The following is a 22,201-nucleotide window of genomic DNA, read 5'->3' as shown; positions in this document are numbered from 1 at the left end:
CCAGATATCCTTTTCATGTTGTTATTAGCGAAAATCAGTTGAAATAATAAAAATAAGACTTTTTTTTAGTAATCCAGCTGTGTTTCACTGCATTGAGAAGCTCAATCATAAAGGAACTGGGTTGTACCTTACCATCGTTCTGCTGGTGGAGGCATATCCTCACCTTTCTACTGCAGTCCCTTTGACCTCCAGAAAGGCATTGTTGTGGGACGCACAAGATTTGGGTCCAGTAGCACCTAAAAATCGGACTAGATTCCAGAATCAAAGCTCCCCTTGTCAGACAAAGGTATCTGATGAAGGGAGCGTTGACTCTTAAAAGCTTATAAAGTTTGTCTTTATGGTGCTACTGGACCCAAATCTGGCTCTTCTACTTCAGACCAACAGGATTACCCACCTAAAACTATCTTGGGGGAACAAGACATTCATAGTCAAAAAGCTGTGCAAGTTGGGAAGGATGCAACAGAGGCAGGAACTAGGCTACATCAGCTCTCCTATTTCTTCCATCAGTGAACTGGTATTAAGTGACAACTTATTATTTTCATGTTTTTCTCAGCTTTTCATTACTAATGACATGACATTGAATAATGTTTTCAGATCAAAAATTAGGTAGTCCCTAATCTAAGACTTTTTATTAATTACCATTTGCAGAGCCATTACCTAGTAATAAATGGTCATTTCTCAAGGGAGGTTTGGTTCACTAATCACTTCTACTGTCTAGAAATATTTATTGTAATCTTTAAAAAAAAAAAATCATTCAAATAAGAGACTATAGTCCGGCGGGTTCTTTGTCTGGCTGCAAGGATCCAATAGCAATTCTCCACCCGAGGATGTGATTATTTCTTCCTAGAAAGATAAAACAGATTACATCAGCAGTATGAAAATAGATTGTATTGATTGTGATTGCAAGGTTACAATCCTAAATCAGACTAATAGTGCAATCTTTAAAAGTTACTTCTTTTTAAATCCACTAATATCAATGAACTTAGAAGGCTGTGAATCTACTTAGGATCACACTATAAATTCCACTGATTTCACAGAGGATTACATTATAGGATACATTAACTTAGAGTGAATTTTGATAGCTGGGATTTAGTCAATGGTTGGGAAAGTGACAAGTGTGTGTGTAGGGGTATGTATATATATATGCATATGCACATGTGTATATGTGTGTGTTTATTCTACTATATAAAAGACTAACTGTGTTCCAGACAACTCACTTCCTACCCTGCTGTGCCTCCAGAGGGTGCTGCTGTGGAGAGAAGCCCGGAAGAGGCAGCCCGTCCCTCAGAGAGTGTGCCAGGCCGGGATCGGGCGCAGAACAGGCAGCAATGCCTGTCCCCCTGTCATCACCCAGCTGGGATCAGGAGCAGAGCAGGTGGCAATGCCCACTCCCTGCCTCCACCTAGCTGTGATCAGGACTGGAACAGGTGGCAAACCCTGACTACACTCAGCTGGGATCAGGAGCAGAGAAGGTGGCAATGCCCACCCCTCCCACCTTTACCCAGCTGGGATGAGAAACAGAGCAGGTGACAATGCATGCCCCTCACTGTCACCAAGCTGGGATCAGGAGCAGAGCAGGTGGCAATGCCCACCCCTCCCACCTTTACCCAGCTGGGATGAGAAACAGAGCAGGTGACAATACATGCCCCTCACTGTCACCAAGCTGGTATCAGGAGCGGAGTAGGTAGCAATGCCCACCTTCACGAAGCTGGGATCAAGAGCGGAGGAGATGGCAATACCAGCCCCCCTTTCCTTCACCCAGCTGGGATCAGGAGCAGGGCAGATGGCAGTGCCCGCCCCCTCTTCACCCTGCCAGAATTAGGCATGAAGCAGGTTGCAGTGCCTGGCTCCCCCTTCACCCAGCTGGGATCAGAATCACAGCAAGTGGTAATGCTCACCCCCTGCCATCACCCGGCAGAGATCAGGCGTGGAGCAAGAGGTAATGCCCATTTCCCCTTTACCCAGCCGGGATCAGGAGTGGAGCACTTGGCAATACCTGCTCCCCCTTTCACTTGTTGGAATCAGGTGCGGAGCAGGCAACAATGCCCACCCACCCCCTTTACCTGGCTGGGATCAGGTGTGGAGCAGGTGACAATGTCCTCACCCCACCTTCACCAGGCTGTGATCAGGCACAGAGCAGGAAGCAATGTCCAACCCCTCTTCACCTGGCTGGGATCAAGAACAGAGCAGGTGGAAATGCCTGCCCCCTTCACCCCATCAGGATCAGATGTGGAGCTGGCAGCAATGCCCACCACCCTTCACTTGGACAGAATCAGGCAAAAAGCAGGAGGCAATTTTAATTAATTTAATTTATTATATTTATATTCCGCCCTCCCTGCTTTCGCAGGCTCAGGGCGGATAACAAATACAAACATGTTTAAAAACATTTAAAAACATTAAATAATACATTTAATGCTCGCCCTACTTCACCTGGCTGGGATCAGGAGTAGAGCAGGTGGCTGTGTCCACCCTCCTTCACACGGCTGGGAGCAGGTAGCAATCTCCCCTGTCTTAACCCACCTGGGTTCAGGTGCAGAGCAAGTGGCAATGCCTGCTCCCCCTTCAACCCACCGGAATCAGGCGTGGAGCAGGCAGTAATGCCTGCACCTCTTCACTCCATCAGGATCAGATACGGAGTGGGCAACAATGCCTGCCTCTTCACCCAGATGGAATCAGGCACAGAGTAGGAGTCAATTCCCACCCACCCCTTCACCCAGCCTGGATCAGGAGAAGAACAGGTGGCAATACCTATCCCCTTCACCTGGCCAGGATCACATGTGGAGTAGGTGGCAATGCCTGCCCCCCCTTCATGTGGCCAGGATCAGGCGTGGAGCAGGTGTCAATGATTGTCCTCGCTTTCACTTGGCCGGGATCTGGAGTGGAGCAGGTGGCAATACAATCCCTCACTTCACTCGGCCAGTATCAGATGTGGAGCAGTCGGCAATGCCCACCTCGTCTTCACCTGGCTGGGATGAGACGCAGAGCAGGACACAATGACTGCCCTTCTTCACCCAGCCAGGATCAGGCATGGAGCAGGTGACAATGCCTGCCCTACCATCACCCACCAAGGATCAAGAGCAGAACAAGTGGATATGCCCACCCCCTCTTCACCCTGCCGGAATCAAACATGAAGCAGGTTGCAGTGCCTTCCTCCCTTCACCCAGCTGGGATCAGGCACAGAGCAGGATGCAATGCCCATCCCCTTCACCCGGCTGGGATCAGTCAGTCGTAATGCCCACCTGTCCGCCCTCCACTTTCTAGAGCCCGTTGTATTTTTTCCCACATGGAGAGAAGGACAGACCTCTAAAGAGGAATATATGTGGGTTACTAGGTACTGCAGATCAGCCATCAGAGAAGCCAAAGCTCAGTATGAGTTCGGTCTGGCCAGGGAGGCTTGCTACAATAAGAAAAACTTCTACAGATATGTAAGAAGCAAACACAAGGTAAAAGAGGCAATTAGACTGCTGTTGGGAGTAGAAGGAGAAACTCTGATGGAGCACAGAGAAAAAGCAGACAGGCTTAATGACTTTTTTGCCTCAGTTTTCTACCTGAAGAACTCGAGCCCATTTAGAGATGGTAGAAGACATGACAGGACACCTGAGTGGCTAGTTGACATTGACAGAGAGGTTGTGGAGAGGCACCTGGCTGCACTGGACAAATACAAATCCCCTGGGCCGGATGGGGTGCACCCAAGCGTACTGAAAGAACATTCTAGAGAACTTGCAGAACCCCAGTCCATCATCTTCAAGGCCTTCTGGAGGACTGGGGGTGTGCCACAAGATTGGAGAAGAGCGAATGTTATCCCAATCTTTAAGAAAGGGAAAAAGGATGACCTGGAAACTACAGGCCGGCCAGTCTGACTTCTGTTGCCGGGAAGATATTAGAGCAGATTTTAAAGAGTTTGATCTGTAAGCATCTGAAAGACTGCTTAGTGATCCGGGGAAGTCAACATGGTTTTGTCCCCAACAGATCTTGCCAGACCAACCTGGTTTCCTTCTTTGATTGAGTGACGAGCTTACTGGATCATGGGAACTCTGTCAATGTGATTTACCTGGATTTCAGTAAAGCTTTTGGTAAGATCCCCTGTGACATTCTGATGGGCCAACTGGAAGACTGCAGACTGGACTATAGGACAGTTTGGTGGATAGGAAACTGGTTAGAGGACCGCACTCAAATAGTGGTCGTCAATGGCATTTCATCAGATTGGAGGAAGGTGTCCAGTGGGGTGCCGCAGGGCTTGGTTTTGGGCCCAGTACTTTTCAATATTTTTATCTATGATCTGGATGAAGGAGTGGAAGAGCTGCTCATTAAATTTGCTGATGATACCAAATTGGGAGGAGTGGCAGACACCCAAGAAGATAGAGTTAAAATTCAACAAGATCTGAACACTGTAGAAGTGGGCAGTTTTGAACAGGATGCAATTCAACAGATAAGTGCACAGTATTACATCTGGGCGAAAAAAATGGGAAGCACAGATACTGGATGGGGGATACACTTCTGGGTGTGTATGCGAAAGAGATCTTGGGGTAAGAGTGGACAGTAAACTAAATATGAGTAATCAATGTGATGTGGTGGCAAAAAAGGCAAACTCAGTTTTGGGTTGTATCAAAAGGGCCTGTCAGAGTGCCAGTTTGCTGTTCAGTTCTCGAGCCATAGCTACGCCATGTTCTCATGTTATAATCTGTAGCTGTTTCGTTCTCTCCCTCCAGGCCCAGGTGCTGTCCAGGCCGCCTATATCCATGGGAACGAAGAATTCTCTTATCAACGCATTCCGGCCGACCTTGACGTCCTCGCCTTCCCAGGCTCTCTAGACAGGACTAAGGGTGGAGGCTGGGAATGGGTGTCTGAAGTATTGTTACTTTCATTTTGTGTGTCATTCTCAACAAAGCTTCTGTTCAGCCAAGGCTTTCTTAGTCCTTGGAATATGGATAACTGTATCCTGAGCATTGTCTTTCAATAAACCTTTTGGAATCAAGAAACATTGTGCTTCTTGCAGAAGGGGGGAGACGAACTCTAGATAACTGGGATTCCAAAGTCTGACAGGGCCATTGCATCAAAATTATAGGAGGTCATAGTCCCTCTCTACACTGCCCTGGTCAGACCACACCTGGAGTATTGTGTGCAGTTCTGGAGGCCTCACTTCAAAAAGGATGTGGACAAAATCGAGAGGGTGCAGAGGAGAGCGACGAGGATGATCAGGAGTCTGGAGACTGAGCCCTACGAGGAAAGGCTGAGGGCCTTGGGAATGTTTAGTTTGGAGAAGAGGAGGTTGAGGGGGGGGGCATGATTGCTCGCTTTAAATATCTGAAAAGCTGTCATTTGGAGGAGGGCAAGGGGGCTGTTCCAGTTGGCAGCAGAGGGTAGGACCCGAAGCAATGGGCTTAAATTACATGCACAAAGGTACCGGCTAGATATTAGGAAAAACTTTTTCACGGTCAGAGTAGTTCAAAGGTGGAATCAGCTGCCTAGGGAGGTGGTGAGCTCCCCCTCACTGCCAGTTCTCAAGAAGAGGCTGGATGAATGTGTCCGGGAACGGGCCTCCCCCAACCCGGAGAAAGCCCCCCAGACTCGCTGCCACGAACCCTTGCCCCTGCACTGACGCCGGCACTCACCTGGGGCGAGGGCTCCCGCTCCCCCGCCCGCTGCCGGAGGAGCAAGAAGTGGCCACAGAGGAAGAAGAAGCGGCTGCGGCCCAGGCTGACGTGCAGTGTGCTGCACCACAGCGAGGGGCCTGGCGGCGGAAACGAGTGCGAGGCCGAGCCCGCAGCCCCGGGGCTACCCGCCCCTGCACCCCCCAACCCCCAGGCCGGCAGCAGATGGCTGGGGCCAACGCTGAGCGGGGCGACTCACCGCGACACACCCCGGCTGGGAGAGGTGGCGGCACTGGGCGGAGGCACGCCAGGCCCAGTGCGGCGGAGGCAGGGCCACCCCTGGGCCGCAGGAAGGGATAGGCCAGGAGGCCTGTCCAACAGCCCTGCCCCCGCCAGAGCCTCCACTGGGCTCGGGGGGAGGGAGCAGAGAGGGCTTGCACCTGGGTGCAGGTGGAGCTGGATGTTGGCCCCCGGCCTAGCCCAGGTGATTGGCCTTGCGCTGGGGGCTGGGTGAGGGGTGGAGATGAGCTGATGTGGGAAAGGGGATAAAAGGGAGGCGGGGATGCTGGCAGAGGAGAAGAGAAGCAGCCTGGCCACCCTACTGTGAAGGGTGGGCCAGCTGCCAGGGGAAATAGCCGGCCCACGGTGACGCAACCAAGGCGGCTTGCCCCTGTATGAGGCCTAGCACGCCAGCGCATACAGTAACCCACCGGCAGGTGCCTGGCGCCGGCCCGCCTGCCGGGTCCGTACCACGGCGACCTCGCAGGAGACTGGCCTGCTGCCCGGGCCTCTTCACAACATGGTGGAGAATGCAGGCACTTGGCCCGCTGTAAAGCCTCGCCTGCACATACCCACCCCTGCAGGGTGGACCAGCAGCCGCATCTTTCTTCGGCCACCTACCTTCCCAGGGCCTGCAGCTCCCCCGCAACTCGGCACCACCCTGGACTTTAGCACCATGGACACCAACCCCGCCGGCGGCGTCACAGCTAACCCCAACGCGAACCCGGCCCTGGACCTGGCCCAATTCGGGCAATGGCTGGTGGAGCAGCAGGGCCAGCTGATGCGCGACATCACAACTCAGCAGGCCGAGCAGCAGGGACAGATCCTACAAGACCTAGCCACCCAGTAGCGGGACGCCCAAGCTGCTCTCCTCCAGGATCTGAGCCATGTGATGAGCGATGTGCAGGGCGGCACAAGCCCCGGGGCTGGAGGAGGCCATGCGGGCCGGGGCACCCCTTTCCAGCTTACTAAGCTGGGCCCTGAAGATGATGTTGATGCCTTCCTAGAGGCCCTCGAGAGGACCGCCGAGGCGGTACAATGGCCCCCGGCTCAGTGGGCTTTTATAGTTGGGCCCTATCTCACCGGGGAGGCCCTGGCGGCCCTGAAGGTGCAGTCCAAAGAGGAAGGGGCGGACTACCCAAAGCTAAAGGAGGCCATCCTTGACCGCTACGCCATCACACTGGATACCTACCGCCAGTGGTTCCGGGGGATGCTCTACATGAAGAGTGATCAGCCCCGGGGGCTGGTTATGGCTCTGCGGGACGCTGCCTACCGTTGGCTTCAACCGGTGAGAAAGGTGGAGAAGGTCGTTTTGGAGCAGCTCGTCAATATCCTGCCCCCACGGGCATGGTATTGGGTAGCCTGCAGCAAGCCCGCAAGCCTCAAGGAGGCCACCGCGCTCCTTGAAAATTTCATGGCGGTGGAGCCGCAGGAGACACCCAAAGGGCCGCTGCTGGCCAGGAGGGAGGCTGCCAACCCCGGCCAGGCCCGGGCCGTGCTTCAAGGCCCTGGCAGCGGGTCCCCGGCGGCCGTCTGGGGGAGGGGTCTCCGGTCTGAGGGAGGAGGAACCCCCAGCTGGCCCCGACCACTGACGCTTGGCCCCTGGGAGGGTCCTGGAACCAGAAAGGCCACCGACCGTGGCCCCTGGTTCTGCTGTGGACAAAAAGGACACCTGATGTGGGACTGTCCCTTGATGGAGTGTGACGCCAAGTGGGAGGAGACCATGCAGATGACAGCCCAAGCTCCTTGGCCATCCCCGCTTTTGGTACTCGTGGAAGTCACCAGCCGGCGGCTCTCAGCCTTGCTCAACAGCGGAAGCTCGGTCTCCATGATCAGGACCCGCTTGCTGCCTGCCGATCTCCCTATGGTCCGCCGAGCCATTGTGGCCTGCTTCCACAGCCACTCCGAGGAATACCCAGGCCTAAGAGTGCCAGGGGCAGCAGTGGGAGATGGAACTAGTCCACGTCCCGGCCCTGCCGTACCCCATGCTGCTGCGGCAAGATGCGCCAGGGTTAGCCGTGCAGCTCCAGAGGCCCCAGACCACCACACAGGCGCTGGTCACAGTCGACGAAGCAGCCTTCCCAGCCAGCCCCAGCGGGTCGCCATGGATTTTGTGGGGCCCCTGCCAAAGACGGCCCGGGGCTGCTGGTTCCTCCTGGTACTAATGGACTACGCTACCCACTACCCGGAGGCCGTCCCCCTCTGGTCCATGCAGACAGCCGGGGTGACCCGAGCCCTCATATGGTTCTTCGCGCAAGTGGGGCTGCCCAGGGAACTCATAACGGACTGCGGGACGCCCTTCATGGCCGCTGTGACTTGCCAGCTCTGCACAACCCTCGGGATTCGGCAGGTGTTTACCACCATCTATCACCCCCAAACCGATGGCCTAGTGGAGCAGTTCAATCAAACCCTGAAAGCGATGCTCCAGAAGTTAGCCCATGACAAACTGACTCAGTGGGACCTAATGGTCGACCCCCTGCTCTTTGCCGTCCGGGAGACCCCGCAAGCCTCCAACGGCTACGCCCCATTCAAGCTCTTGTATGGGCAGCGCCCCTGCGGGATCCTAGGCGTCGTGGAGGGACAGTGGAGCCCCCCCAGGAGGAGCCAGGCCACCCGGTCCCTGAGTACCTGCAGCAGCTGCGGAAGCACATGGAGGTCGCCCGTGGTGCGGCCCAACAGAACCTGGAGAAGGCGCAGGAGGCCCAAAAGACCCGCTATGACCAGGAGACCCACCTCCACAGCTTTCGCGAGGGCGATAAGGTGCTCATCAACTGTCGGGTCTTTGGGCCCCGCCCGGGAGGGGACCCCTGGCATGGGCCCTTCACCGTTGCCCGGGTGCTGGGACCCCTGTCCTACCTCGTCCGGTGGGGCCCCTCCTGGCGGCAGACCAAAAGGCTGCATGTCAGTGATATCAAAGAGTGGCAGGAGCGACCCCGGGAGGGGTGCCACCTAGCCCGAGACCCCCTAGAGCCCTCGGACGGCCACCTGCCCTGGACCCTGGGGCCGGCAGCAATGGAAGGGCCCCAGCTGGACAAAGCTCTGGAGCCTGTGCAGCGCCAGGAAGTGCAGGACCTCCTACAGGACTACCCTGGGGTCTTCTTCAAAACTCCAGGTGCCACCCCTCTGATGTCCCACTCCATCCCAACACCCACGGGGCAGGTTGTACGGGCGCCCTGGAGGCCCCTGCCCTGGAAACAATGGGAGGCGGTGGATCGGGAGGTGGCAGACATGCTCTCACTTGGGGTTATTGAACACGCCCATAGTGCGTGGAGCAGCCCCATCGTGCTGGTCCCAAAGCCCGACGGCGTAGTCCGATTCTGTGTGGACTTTTGGGAGGTCAACCGCATTGTGCAGTTCAACGCCTACCCCATGCCCCGCGCCGATGTCCTTATTGACCAGCTGGGGGCCGCAAGCTATTTGTCAGCCCTAGGTCTTATGAAAGGCTATTAGCAGGTGCCCATGCGACCCAAGGACAAAGAAAAGACAGACTTCGCGACCCCCCGGGGGCTGTTCCAATTCAGGATGATGCCCTTTGGGCTGCACGGGGCAGCCGCCACCTTCCAGTGGCTAGTCGATACTGCGCTGGCCCAATGCCATGGGTTCACGGCCGCCTACATCAATGAGATTCTTATTTTCAGCCCCGACTGGCCCACCCACCTCCAGCATCTCTGACGGGTCCTACAAGCCCTGCAGGTGGCCGGTCTACGCGCCAACCCGGGGAAGAGCCGCCTGGGGTTCCGCAAGGTGAAGTATCTGGGTTTCCTCTTTGGCAAGGGCCAGCTGCGGCCGCTTCCTGAGAACGTGGCCATGCTGGAGCAGTGCCCGCGACCCACAAAGAAGAAGCAGCTACGGCGGTTCCTAGGGCTGGCGGGATATTACGGCAAATTCGTGCGGGACTTTGCCACCCTCGCCAGCCCCTTGACCGACCGCCTACGGAAGGAGCAGCCAACCAAGATCTGCTGGGGCCCCGACAGTGACCACGCCTTTCACGACCTCCGCATGGCCCTGTCCGGAGCCCCGGTGCTCCAGAACCCGGACTTTGACAAACCCTTCACGGTCCAAACAGACGCGTCCAACATGGGTCTTGGGGTGGTGCTGTCCCACGTCATCGACAGGCAGGAACGGCCAGTCTTATTTATAAGCTGTAAGCTTCAGGACACAGAGCGTAAATACGCCACCATGGAGAAGGAAGCCCTGGCCGTCAAGTGGGCGGTCGGGGCCCTTCACCTCACCAACAACCCCTTCACGTTGGTGACCGACCATGCACCTCTCCTGTGGATGGCGTGGATGAAGTATCACAACGCCCGGGTTCTAAGGTGGTATTTGTCCCTCTTGCCTTTTAGCTTTCTGACGAGACATCGCCCGGGCCGGTGCTACGCAAACACCGACTTCATGTCCCAGATGCACGAAGAGGAGGGCCCCCACGCTCCGGTCCCAAGGGGTGTGTGTGTCCAGGAACGGGGCTCCCCCCACCCAGAGGAAGCCCCCCGGACTCGCTGCCATGACCCCTTGCCCCCCCACCGACGCCAGCACTCACCTGGGGCGAGGGCTCCCGCTCCCCCGCCCACCGCTGGAGGAGGGAGAAGCGGCCGCGAAGGAAGAAGCGGCCGTGGCCCAGGCCGACGAGCGGTATGCTGCACCGCAGCGAGGGGCCTGGTGGTGGCAACGAGCATGAGGCCGAGCCCGCAGTCCCGGAGGAGCGGGGCACCATGGAGCTGGGTCAGGGCTGCCCGCCTCTGCACCCCCCCCCCACCCTTGGGCCGGTGGCAGATGGCTGGGGCCAACACCGAGTGGGGCGACTCGCCCCGGCGCACCCTGGCTGGGAGAGGGGGCGGCACCGGGCGGAGGCGCGCCAGGCCCAGCACGGCGGAGGCAGGGCCACCCCCGGGCCACAGGAAGGGATAAGCCAGGAGGCCTGTCCAACAGCCCTGCCCCCACCAGAGCCTCCATTGAGCACGGGGGGAGGGAGCAGAGAGGGCTCACACCTGGGTGCAGGTGGAGCCGGATGCTGGCCCCGGCTCATCAGCCAGATGAGCTGATGTGGGAAAGGGGATAAAAGGGAGGCGGGAACGCTGGTCAAGGAGGAGAGAAGCTGACTGGCTACCCTGCTGTGAAGGGTGAGCCAGCTGCCAGGGGAAACCAAGGCGGCTCACCCCTGTCTGAGGCCTAGCACGCTGGAGCCCCGCCACTCAGGAACCAGTGCATGCAGTAACCTGCCGGCAAGTGCCCCACACCGGCCCGCCCGCCAGGGCCATACCACGGCAGACTTGCAGGAGACTGGCCCGCCGCCCGGGCCTCTTCACAGAATATTTGTCAGGGATGCTTTAGGCTCATCCTGCATTGGGCAGGGGGTTGGACTAGATGGTCTATATGGCCCCTTCCAACTTTGTGATTCTGTGATGTGTGTATGTGTGTAACAATCTACTTCTCACAAGTTACATAGATATAAATATAGATACAGATATACATTTTGTGATCCTGTCCCAGCTCCTAACTTGTCCGTGGAGATTATTTGTAAGCAGGATGCACCCAGATTTCTAGCCAAGTTACATCATTAGAAAGCTAATACGATCTATTGATTGGTAAGAGTGCAACATTTCTGCCTGAAGGCCTGAATGTTTGAACCGATATACAAAAGCTCTTAGAACATAGAAAACTAGCATGACAGGGCAAAACTATCAGGAAATGTGTGCATACACATGCATGTGTGCATATGTACACCAACAAACATATTAGGCTGCTCTCAGCCTGCAGTTTGAAGTGGTACAGATCAGGCAGACTCTACCAGACTGCTGACCACTTGGGTTTGTTTTCAGTTTGTGAAAACCTCCTCCCCCATTATTTTATCAATCTGCTATCCTGCCTTTCCATTAGACTCCAATAAAGCTTACAATCAACAATTTCAAACAACCCAAGCAAAATAACATAACCTTCAACGAAAGGCAAACTAACAATAAATAAAAAACTAAATAAAAAACTAAAAAAGCAAACTAACAACAGTAGCATCACAAGGCTTGTCTGTTAAAAGCTCAAGTGAATAGGACAGCAGATGATGGAATCAGTTAGATCTGGGGCCTAACCTAATGGATTACGATAAAGGTGTCAGTTAGAGTTGGGAAGGTTTTACCCAATCAGGGAGCCACCACAAAAAAGGCTATCCTATGTCCTCCTAATGGCAGAGGTACATGCAGGATAAATTGTTTTAATGGCTGAGCAATTGATGTTAAACCATGGTAAGTGTGTGGGGGATGCTCAAAGGGCAACCCTATGTACAATTACTTGATGTCCATTGATTTCAATGGGCTTAGACTGGAGCACTTCTGCATAGGATTGCACTGTTAATTGTTCATCCCAGTGGACAGTATTTTTAATAGTTATCAGTTCTTGTAAGAACCACTAGGAGAGCTTTCTCCATTTAGGATGTGGCGCTAACTAATCACCTCATATTAATTGTTAACCCAGTCCCATCCATCTTTGCCATGGGTAGCAATTTCTTTTCCCACTTCAAGCTTCCTCCTCTCCCTTTTCTCGTAAATTCCAGTGTCTGCTGTAGGTTTGCACTTGTCCCTGGATCTTCTGATGCTTGTACATAAACAGTAATCATTGGGAACACTTTTAAGAAGGATTTATTTTCTTCAGCTTTAGCTTACAGGCCATTACTCATTGAAGAAATGATTTCTTGCCATGTCTGGCACATTAAGATTCCTCTAGGGAATGGAGGCTTTTAAAAAAATGTTTTGGTTTAAAAGAAATATTTACAAAACTTATGATACGAGATCCAAAGAAAAAACCCAAGAGCCGCAAGTCGAAGGGGTGAAACTTATTGAAATCAATAGTAAAACTCTGATTGATTTTCACAGGGAAAGAGGGCAGCCTGTGTCAAGAGATCTCCAACCATGCCAAGGGCTACAAAAGTTTTCTTCTGACTGTTATCTATTATTTAACAGGACAAAAGGTTACAAGGACATCATTCCGTGTACTTTCAAAGCAAGAACACAGTGGCCCGAGAGAAAAGCTCTAAACCCTGGTGCTACGATCTGAAGCGCGAGTGTTCCAGTGCACAGTCCCAGCACCAAGGCTCGTCTCCAGGCTGCGGCTGTGTCTCTTCCAACATTCCATGGAGCAGTTGCACATAGTTGCATAGCCAGCATGCAAGAGGCCAGCCTGGCACATGCATGCCCACCGAGAACTTGCAGGAGACTTCAGAAGGAGAAGAAGGAAAGCCTTATGGCTACCAGCATCGTCCCTCGGTACAGCAGGGTTGCCTTCTGCTTTTCAACCTGAAAAGCTCCCATAACTTGACATAGCAGCAGGCCAAAATGAATAAAACATCAAGGGGTGTTTGGAGACTATGGTATGCCCACAGCTTTCTTTTCCTTTTAATTATTTTCATGCATAAAGCAGACTTAGAAATAGATCTAATACCCGTCCCTTACAATCCTACAGAGCTTTCAGAGTGCATATGGTGAGCAAAACAACTCTTGGTGTTATATTTCTACAAAACATCTTATTCATGTCATTTAAAAAAAAATAGTGTTTCCTGCTGCCCTGCCCTTTGCTGCTTTATAACACCTGTTTCCTTTTGGAATAGGCAGGAATTGTTGAAACACATGGAAGGAAGGAAGGAAGGCAGGAAGGAAGGAAGGAAGGAACCAACCAACCAACCAACCAACCAACCAACCAACCAACCAACCAACCAACCAACCAACCAACCAACCAACCAACTGACTCCTGAGCAGACATGAGGAACTGGCAGTAGGACAAACAGCCCATCCCCCATGGTCATTTTCTTCTAGCAAAGGAGGACAGGATGGGAAGGAATAAGTGATGAAACCCCTCCTGCTGCCACATAACACATGGTAACTGATTTAGTCCCCACACACTATTTTAAAGATGATTCCCAGGGCACATATTAAAAGCAGAGTTAGGTTGCCCTCTCTCCCAATACAACTTGCTTTTAATATATCCTTTCATCAGACCCTCATTCTCTGGTTTGGATTCAGAAAGGTATTTTCCGAAAAGAACTGACATATCTCCGCATGAATTGTCTTCACTGGATCGCAACAGCCACCTGTAGTGCCTTCCACACTGCATTTAAATGCACACTAAGTTTTAAAAAGAAATACATTAGTGGATTTAATAATAGAAGCTAGACTGTCTGGTGCCTCTACATCTGTTGCCTTCTGCCTTTAATAGAGTTGGAGTAACTTTTTTCAGCATTTGCCGTTAAAGAGCACTCAGACAGAAAGAGCAGCAGAGTCAGCAACCGGGGAGATAAGGGAGGGGCAACATCTCGAGACAACGTTATTAAAGCAGCTTCCCATTTGACCGCAGACAATTAAGCTTGCTAGGGGCAGAGCGCAGCCTCTAGGACGCTTGTCAAAACGGCAGTCATTGATTCTTCTCATCAGGGGACCACCCTCCCAAATCTATGTTAGTTTGAAATGTCAGAGGCTAATGGATTGGTTGCTTCTGACAGGTGTCCCTGCACTCCCTCCCTCGATGGAGGAGCTTTTCTTGTCCTCTTATTGCTGGTGATGAGCAAGCAAGGAGTGCAAAGAAATGCAGAACTTTTAAGAGTTCCAAGTTCCAAGCCCCCAAAGGGAGAAAAGAATACTATTTGCCCCACACAGAACCAGCAAAGTCGGAATGCACATGGAAAAAGTGGGGAAATGGCACAATCAGCTGGTGAAAAAACAGGAGAGGTCATGCAAATTCACTCAGTTTCCTCAATTTTATACAGATTGAAAAAAAATCATCTTTGACTTTTATGGGCTCTGAATTGCACAAAGTGAGACCAAAGTACTAAGGATCCTCCTGACTATTCTCTCTTTACTCACTCTTCCATCTTTCTCTCTGAGAAGTTCTTCATCTCAATGTAAAACATCCCTTTGTAGTTTGCAAAAGGTCACTGAGCTTATCCCAGCTAACCTCCATCCCATAAAGGCAGAAACTGCTGCATCATTTCCCGCCTGGCAGGAGCTTTAGCCTTCTCTAGCCAGCTTGACAGCCTTCCTATATAAAAAAATGTCACCCCCAACTTATCCCAGGCAGGTTCAGCTGGGTTGACTCTGGCTCCTTCTGAGCTGTCAGCTACCTGGCACATGGATGCATGAAGCTGGGAGCATGGACCTGCCTTATCCTAAACCAGACGACTGGTCCATCAAGGTTACTATTGTCCACTCAAACTCTCCAGGTTCTCAGGTAAGTGTCTTTCATATCACCTACTGCCTGGTCCTTTTAACTGCAGACGCTGGGTTGTGTGCATCCCACCCCCGGTCATTTCTGGATATTTTTTCACTGGGCTACAATTTAGGTTTCAGAAGGAGGAATCAGAGCAGAAAGGAAGGGCATGAGCTACCAGGGGGAGGGAGAATGGATCCTAGGACTAGTCGAAAATTCATTTTGTATGTTGTGTTTTTCATTTTTCCTATGGGCTCGTTTTTCAAGTTGCATAGCCTCTCTCTGAACTATTCATCTCTCAAGTAAAGTGATCAAACTATGTATCGCAATACCTTGTGGAAATCAATAAGATCTGTGAGTGTTGCATGCCGGTTGGGATCCACCCCCAAGAAGCTGTAGAAATCTCCAGAAGCATCCACCAGAAAATGTTTGAAGCCACTCTGATGACGGTAGGACAAGGCATATCCCCAGATTTTCTCGCTGACCCTCACCAGGAAGGCTCCCTCCGATTTGTTCATCAGCAGCTCTTCCGCTTCCTGGCGACTAATAATACCTGACAGAGCAAAAAGATGTGGTAAGGAGACGGTGGGTCTTCAGGGACCTGAAAACGTCAGCTTGGTCTGACTCATTCGCCGTTGCCATTCAGGCCAGGTACTGGAGGAAACAAGCCGTTCCTTACAAAAGCATCAAACTATTTAGTCTTTAAGGGTTTTTTGCAGGGGTGGGGCATGCCCAGGTTCTGCCTGCCAGCCTCTCCAGTTTTGCCATGTCTGCGTACGGCCATGCCACGATTGTTCGGTTGTTATTTTATTTACTTATTTATTACACTTCTAGACCGCCCTCCCTGTCAGACAGGCTCAGGGCGGTGTAACAACATACAATTTTTACATAAAGATGAAAAACAATAAAACATTATAAAAACATTAAAACATTATTCCATATACAATTAAAATTGGCGGATATAAATATTAAAATACAGCATTTTAGACGCAGGGCTTGTCTCTTGCATCATGCCCTGCGTCACACTTATGAGCTCTTGCATGAGTGGTGGATGGTCTTCAGTGGTATGACCAGAAAGAGGACAGCCTAGCCGCCACCAAATGCCTGGTGGAACATCTCCGTCTTGCAGGCCCGGTGGAAAAATAACAAATCCTGCCGGGCCCTACTTTCCTCAGACAGAGATTTCCACCAGGTCGGAGCCAGGACCGAAAAGGCCCTGGCTCTGGTAGAGGCCAGGCGGACCTCCCTGGGGCCAGGGACCATCAGCAAGTGCTTATTGGCTGATCAAAGCGACCTCTGGGGAACATACGTCACTGTCACTGATGCCACAGTATGTTGATTGTTTGATGCTAATATAATGTATTCTCTCCTTAGCCATGTTCTTTCCATATTATAACTGTTATTTCTCCAGGCCTTCTAACTAGAGGATCCCTCTCATGTTATCTCACAGAACTATGCCTCATCCCTGCTGAAAGAAATGCAACAAACATCCTCAGAAACAATCCAGACACCATTATTAAAGAAGCTGACAAAGGAGGAGCAGTTGTCGTCCTGGAAAAATCTGACTACATTTAGGAAGCTGAAAAATAACTCTCCAACACTACTTTCTACAGGCAAACTATCTTCAGACCCTACTCAGGAATATTAAAAAGAACTAGACAGGATTATAAAGGGATTACATGCATCCAGGGCTTTTTTTCAGCTGGAACGCAGTGGAACGGAGTTCCAGAACCTCTTGAAAATGGTCACATGGCTGGTGGCCCCGCCCCCTGATCTCCAGACAGAGGGGAGTTTAGATGGCCCTCTGCGCTACCAAGCGGCGCAGGGTTCCACCACCTTTTTCCCAGAAAAAAAGCCCTGCATGCATCCATACAAGAACAAATCTATATGGACACACCACAGGAACCTTGACCAGGCATTTTCTATCTTCTACCCAAAATACAGAAGCCTGGCAGCCCAGAATGTCCTGTTGTCTCTGGCATAGGCGCCATGCTTGTAGGGATGTCGGGATATGTGGGCTTCGTTCTTGGACCTTATGCTATCAGTGGTCCCAGTGATGTGCACAACGCTATAGACTTTCTAAGAAAAGCACAATCTATTGATAGTCTTCCATATAACACTGTTTTGGCCCCCATGGATGTTGAATCCCTATATACCAACATTCCCCACACTGTGACACTGAGAGATCTCTGTCTTTTGGTGCTACACCTCTGAAGATGCCAGCCACAGCTGCTGGCGAAACGTCAGGAACTACAATGCCAAGACCACGGCAAGACAGCCCGGAAAACCCCCAACAACCATCGTTCTCCGGCCGTGAAAGCCTTCGACAATACATTCCCCACAAAGATGGGACTCAAGCCATTAGGAACACCATCTCCAACAACACCACTGCTGACCTTGCTACCAAGTTCTGCCAGTTTGTCCTCATCCACAAGTACTTCAGATTTGGTGATGATTTATTTCTTCGGATCAATGGCACAACCATGGGCAATTGTCATGGATAAAGCTAGAACTATAGGAGAACAGTTGCTGGATATGACCAAGAAAATCATAGAAGATGTCTTTGTACACAGAAACGGGAGTCTAGAGGCCTAGAATAGAACAACCTTGGAGAGGGGCGTAAAACAATAGAGTTATACAGATGTACTGCCATGTGTAAATTAGAAGAGGCATTTAACTCATATCATATATACAACGTACCAAAGCCCAAGTGTGGGGAGTATCTGAGGATGGCAGGAATGTCTAACTTCGTAGAGGCTTGCAACAGTATTCAAGGATAGATGTATTGGTGGAGGGCCAAAAGATATTCAGATGTATGAGAAGATTGTAATCACTAATTTTACATAGACTTTGTTAAGATAAATAGCAAGAATGAACTAATTATTGTTACACATTTTAAGAAGATGTTTCAAATATGGATAACAAGATTATCCTTGTCTGGTGTTTGAAGTTATAAGTTAATAAGCTAGCCAAGAATGTAAGTTTCTTTGAAGCAGGACCACCATTGTAAGGAGATGGTTTTGAAACCCTATAAATATAACAGGCTAAATTGATCAAGAGCTTCTTCTTGGAAGGGGCTTCTTGCCTGTGACCTTTGTAACTTTGGGTAAGATGCTTTTCTGGGCTCATGTAATTGCTTTCCTTTAATGATCTATGTAGTTATAATGGACTGTATAATTTTCTGTTGATTGAGTTGATATTAAGAATGCTGAATAATTATTTTGTAAGCATAGAAGCTTAAAATGAAAACAGAGACTCCATAATCATATTACTTGTGTACAATACCTGATAATGAACCTAGAATATTTTCTGTGGTGTACTTCTTACCAGGAATTAAATAATTTGATGTAAGAAAGATAGCTAGATGCTCAAGGCTTCTTAAATGCATGTCTATATCTGAATCGGGCTTGACCAGAGTCCTCTAGAACAATCGTCACAGCACTACAATATGCCAACATTTTCATGGTTGACTTGGAGCAGCACTTCATCAGTTCCCACTCACTAACCTGAGATTCATTGATGACATTTTTATCATCTGTACACATGAGAAAGAAGCACTAGAGAAATTTCACCAGGCTTTCAGCAACTTCCATCCCACCATCAACTTGACCATGAATGAATCCACACAAGAAATACATTTTCTAGACACTACTGTACAAATGCATGATGGAAGTAGCCACCTTATACAGAAAACCAACTGATCACCAAACATGTATAAACGCCTCCAGTCATCATCTGAAACACACCAAACAATCTATTATCTACAACCAAGCTCTACGCTGCAGCCACCTCATTTCCAATACCTCTGACAGAGGTTTTTACCTGCATGATTTACAACAAAGATTTCTGGAATTACAATACAAATCGGATGTAATAAGAAAACAGATCAACACCACCAGAATTGTACCAAGGGATGACCTGTATGACAGGTCTTCCCCACTTCCCCATTCTGAAGCAGACCCCCCCAATCCAACTTTGCCCGCTTTGGCTGACCAGCCCCAAACAGTATGTCTCTATCTGAGGTATTAAAGTTCTTTTGTGTCCCACCCTGATAAGCAGTTATATGTTTGGCTATTTAGTCCAGTTCAGAAACTTGATGGGAGGAAAGCAGGAACTTTCTTCTTCTGTATGGAAAATAGCCCTTGAGATGGTGTAACATATAAACAACAACAACTTTATTGAACAGGCAGGGATGGTATAAGGACAGTCAGGGAATGAAAGAGCTGAGGTAAAATTTGTAGGTAGAATAGAATACTTTATAAGTAACAGGCAAAATAAGTTCCTTTAAGTTTAGTTTCTTATTCTTAGATCTTGTTAGTGAGAGGTGTTTTGTTTAATCTTTTGGTTACAGTAATAATGTTTCTTCAGAGTTCCCCTTTTAAACTTAGGTTTCCAGACATTAGTTCAAAGTTTTCTCTTTACAACAGACCCAGGGTCTTCCTCAGAGCCAACCCCCCTTTAGACATTGGGCAGGAGTTATTCATCACCTAACAGATATAGCCCTTCTTCGCTTGGCTTGAGTTTCCATTTACTATCCAATCACATTGAACATACAATTCACAATGGAGAAAGAAATTGAGGGAAAACTCCCATTCCTGGATACCTTGGTCATCCGCAAAGCAAACTTTCAGTTAGGTCACAAGGTCTACAGGAAACCAACTCACACTGATCGGTACTTACACAAAAACTCCAATCACCACCCCCGACAGAAAAGAGGCATAATGAAAACATTAGTGGATCGTGCAAGACGGATATGTGAGCCGCACTTTCTCAATGAGGAAATTAATCATCTAAACCACGCACTTCAGGCAAATGGCTACTCCAGAAATGAAATCCGAAGAGCAATCAAACCCAGGATGAATCAAACAACCAAGGAAAAACAGTCTCCCACAGGAAAAGTGTTTTTGCCATATATCAAAGGAATTACTGATCAGATGGGAAAGCTTATGAAAAAGCATAACCTTCAAGCAGTATTCAGACCCACCAGAAAAATACAACAGATGCTACGATCAGCAAAAGACAGTAGAGACCCCCTCACCTCTGCAGGAGTATACCGTATACCCTGTAGCTGTGGACAAGTGTACATCGGGACCACAAAGCGTAGCATCCAGACAAGAATAAAAGAACATGAAAGACACTGCAGACTTGGACAACCTGAAAAATCAGCAGTGGCTGAACATAGCCTAACACAAACAGGGCACAGTATCTTATTCCAGGACACCAAAATACTGGACAACACTTCCAACTACTTTGTCAGACTGCACAGGGAAGCCATTGAAATTCACAAGCATAAGCAAAACTTCAACAGGAAAGAAGAAACCTTAAGAATGAACAGAGCATGGTTTCCAGTTCTGAAAAACACCAGGCTAACAAAACATTCTACACCCGACAATAGCCCTGCGGAGAAGATTAGCACATCAAGCACCAATCCATATGCAAAAGAACCTCCTCAGGATACAGTGAAGCCTCCCGCCATTAGCATTCTACACCCTGGGAAACTCTTACAGGATGACTCAGCTCAACCCCACCCCTCCTGAGTAGATATAAATGACCTGCCAACACCTTTTCCACACTGTGACACTGAGAGATCTCTGTCTTTTGGTGCTACACCTCTGAAGATGCCAGCCACAGCTGCTGGCGAAATGTCAGGAACTACAATGCCAAGACCATGGCAATACAGCCCGGAAAACCCACAACAACCATCGTTCTCCGGCCGTGAAAGCCTTCGACAATACTTCGACAATATATCCAATCACTCTTTGCCAAAAACATACCCACAGTTCTATTGTAGCAGTGTAAATGGTTTTCAGCTTGTGCTAGCTTTTATACTTGGAATTCTTAACTAGAATTCTTCCTCAAAACAAGGATGTTACAGTTAGGGCAAAAGATTTCTTTTTTCTTATGCCAGAGGGGAACTTGTCTGACCTTCCCTGTTAGACACTCGCATACACTCTTCCAAAATCTTGTCAGCACCAAATGTCATCTTGAAGGCTGGTTCTGACTGGCCAATCAGAGAGAAAGGAACAACCTGTCAATCAAACTCATATTCCAGGCAATTGTTAACTCTTTCCCTTCCAGCTCCCTGACACCTGCACTTAGGAAATCTTCTTTAAAGTGCATTCTGCTACAACCTGCTACAAGATAAGCCCAATCACTACCAATACAATGACTTTAGTGTTAAAGTGCAAACAGTGCTCAATTATAATTATAACAATTCATGAAACTCCAATATCAATGCAATCAATAAATAAGGCAATAAATATGTATTATATACAAATATCATATCCAACAGGTGGAATCTAAACAACAACTCCTAAAAGTCAATGTATTGATCCGAAAAGGGTATCCAAAGAACTGAATATTTCAATATAGATCAAAGTCCATTTTTCAGCGAAGTAAAGTGATCCTTTAGACAATGCTGTATACTCATAGAAGAAGTCACAACTCACAAAGATACTGCCTATGTGCTTTGCTGGCATAAATATTCCATCCTGTATAATATTTTTTTACCAAACCATCCCAATAAGTATTAATAAATCCTTTTTCAAAGATCTAAACAAAAATATAAGCAAATTTATTTGGCAAGGAAAGAAACCAAGAATTAAATTGAAAACACTTGCAAGGTCTGAAAGAGAATGTGGGCCGTGCTTTACCTGATTGGAAAACTTACTACCAAGCATGTTGTTTAGTTTGGATGAGAGATTGGATTTTATTGGAAAATCCAAGACTTTTAACTCTTGAAGGTTACAGTCAGGATGGCATGCATTTATGTGGTATGGAAAAGTGACTGGACACAAATATTTTAAAAACCATCTGATAAGAAAATCTCTTATAACAACATGGGAAAGAATTGTGCCGCAAATATATTCGAAAACTCCACAATGGGTCTCCCCATTAGCAGCATTTACACAGCCAAATGTATTCTCCACAGATAAGGTTATCAGATACAAAGAACTCTTAGATGATAAAGGAGTATTAAAAATGAAAGAGGAGTTACAGAACCAAGGTATTAATTTAGATTGGTGGTCAAGAGCACAGATTGAATCTAGATATAATAAAGACAAAAAAATGGAAGGCTTTTATATAGAACAAAAAGACTTTGAAAAACTGCTATATGATTCAGATGAAACATTGATTAAGAAAATGTA

The 22,201-nt window shown here is 49.3% G+C and overlaps 1 protein-coding gene across 1 annotated transcript in view; it reads right to left on the bottom strand.

The window, feature by feature from the left end:
• Window positions 1-750: 750 nt before the first annotated feature.
• Window positions 751-22,201, bottom strand: part of SH2D4B (SH2 domain containing 4B) — a 186,208-nt gene continuing 164,757 nt past the window's right edge. The window contains exons 7-8 of the mRNA XM_054983863.1: window positions 15,386-15,606; window positions 751-843 (exon numbers count right to left, since the gene is read on the bottom strand). Of these exons, the coding sequence (XP_054839838.1) occupies window positions 751-843; window positions 15,386-15,606 (314 nt within the window). The remainder of the gene's footprint in view (window positions 844-15,385; window positions 15,607-22,201) is intronic.

The sequence above is a fragment of the Eublepharis macularius genome, chromosome 6 (genome assembly GCF_028583425.1).
Source record: "Eublepharis macularius isolate TG4126 chromosome 6, MPM_Emac_v1.0, whole genome shotgun sequence".
NCBI classification, from domain to species: Eukaryota; Metazoa; Chordata; class Lepidosauria; order Squamata; family Eublepharidae; genus Eublepharis; species Eublepharis macularius.
This window is presented reverse-complemented; position numbering and strand designations above follow the sequence as displayed.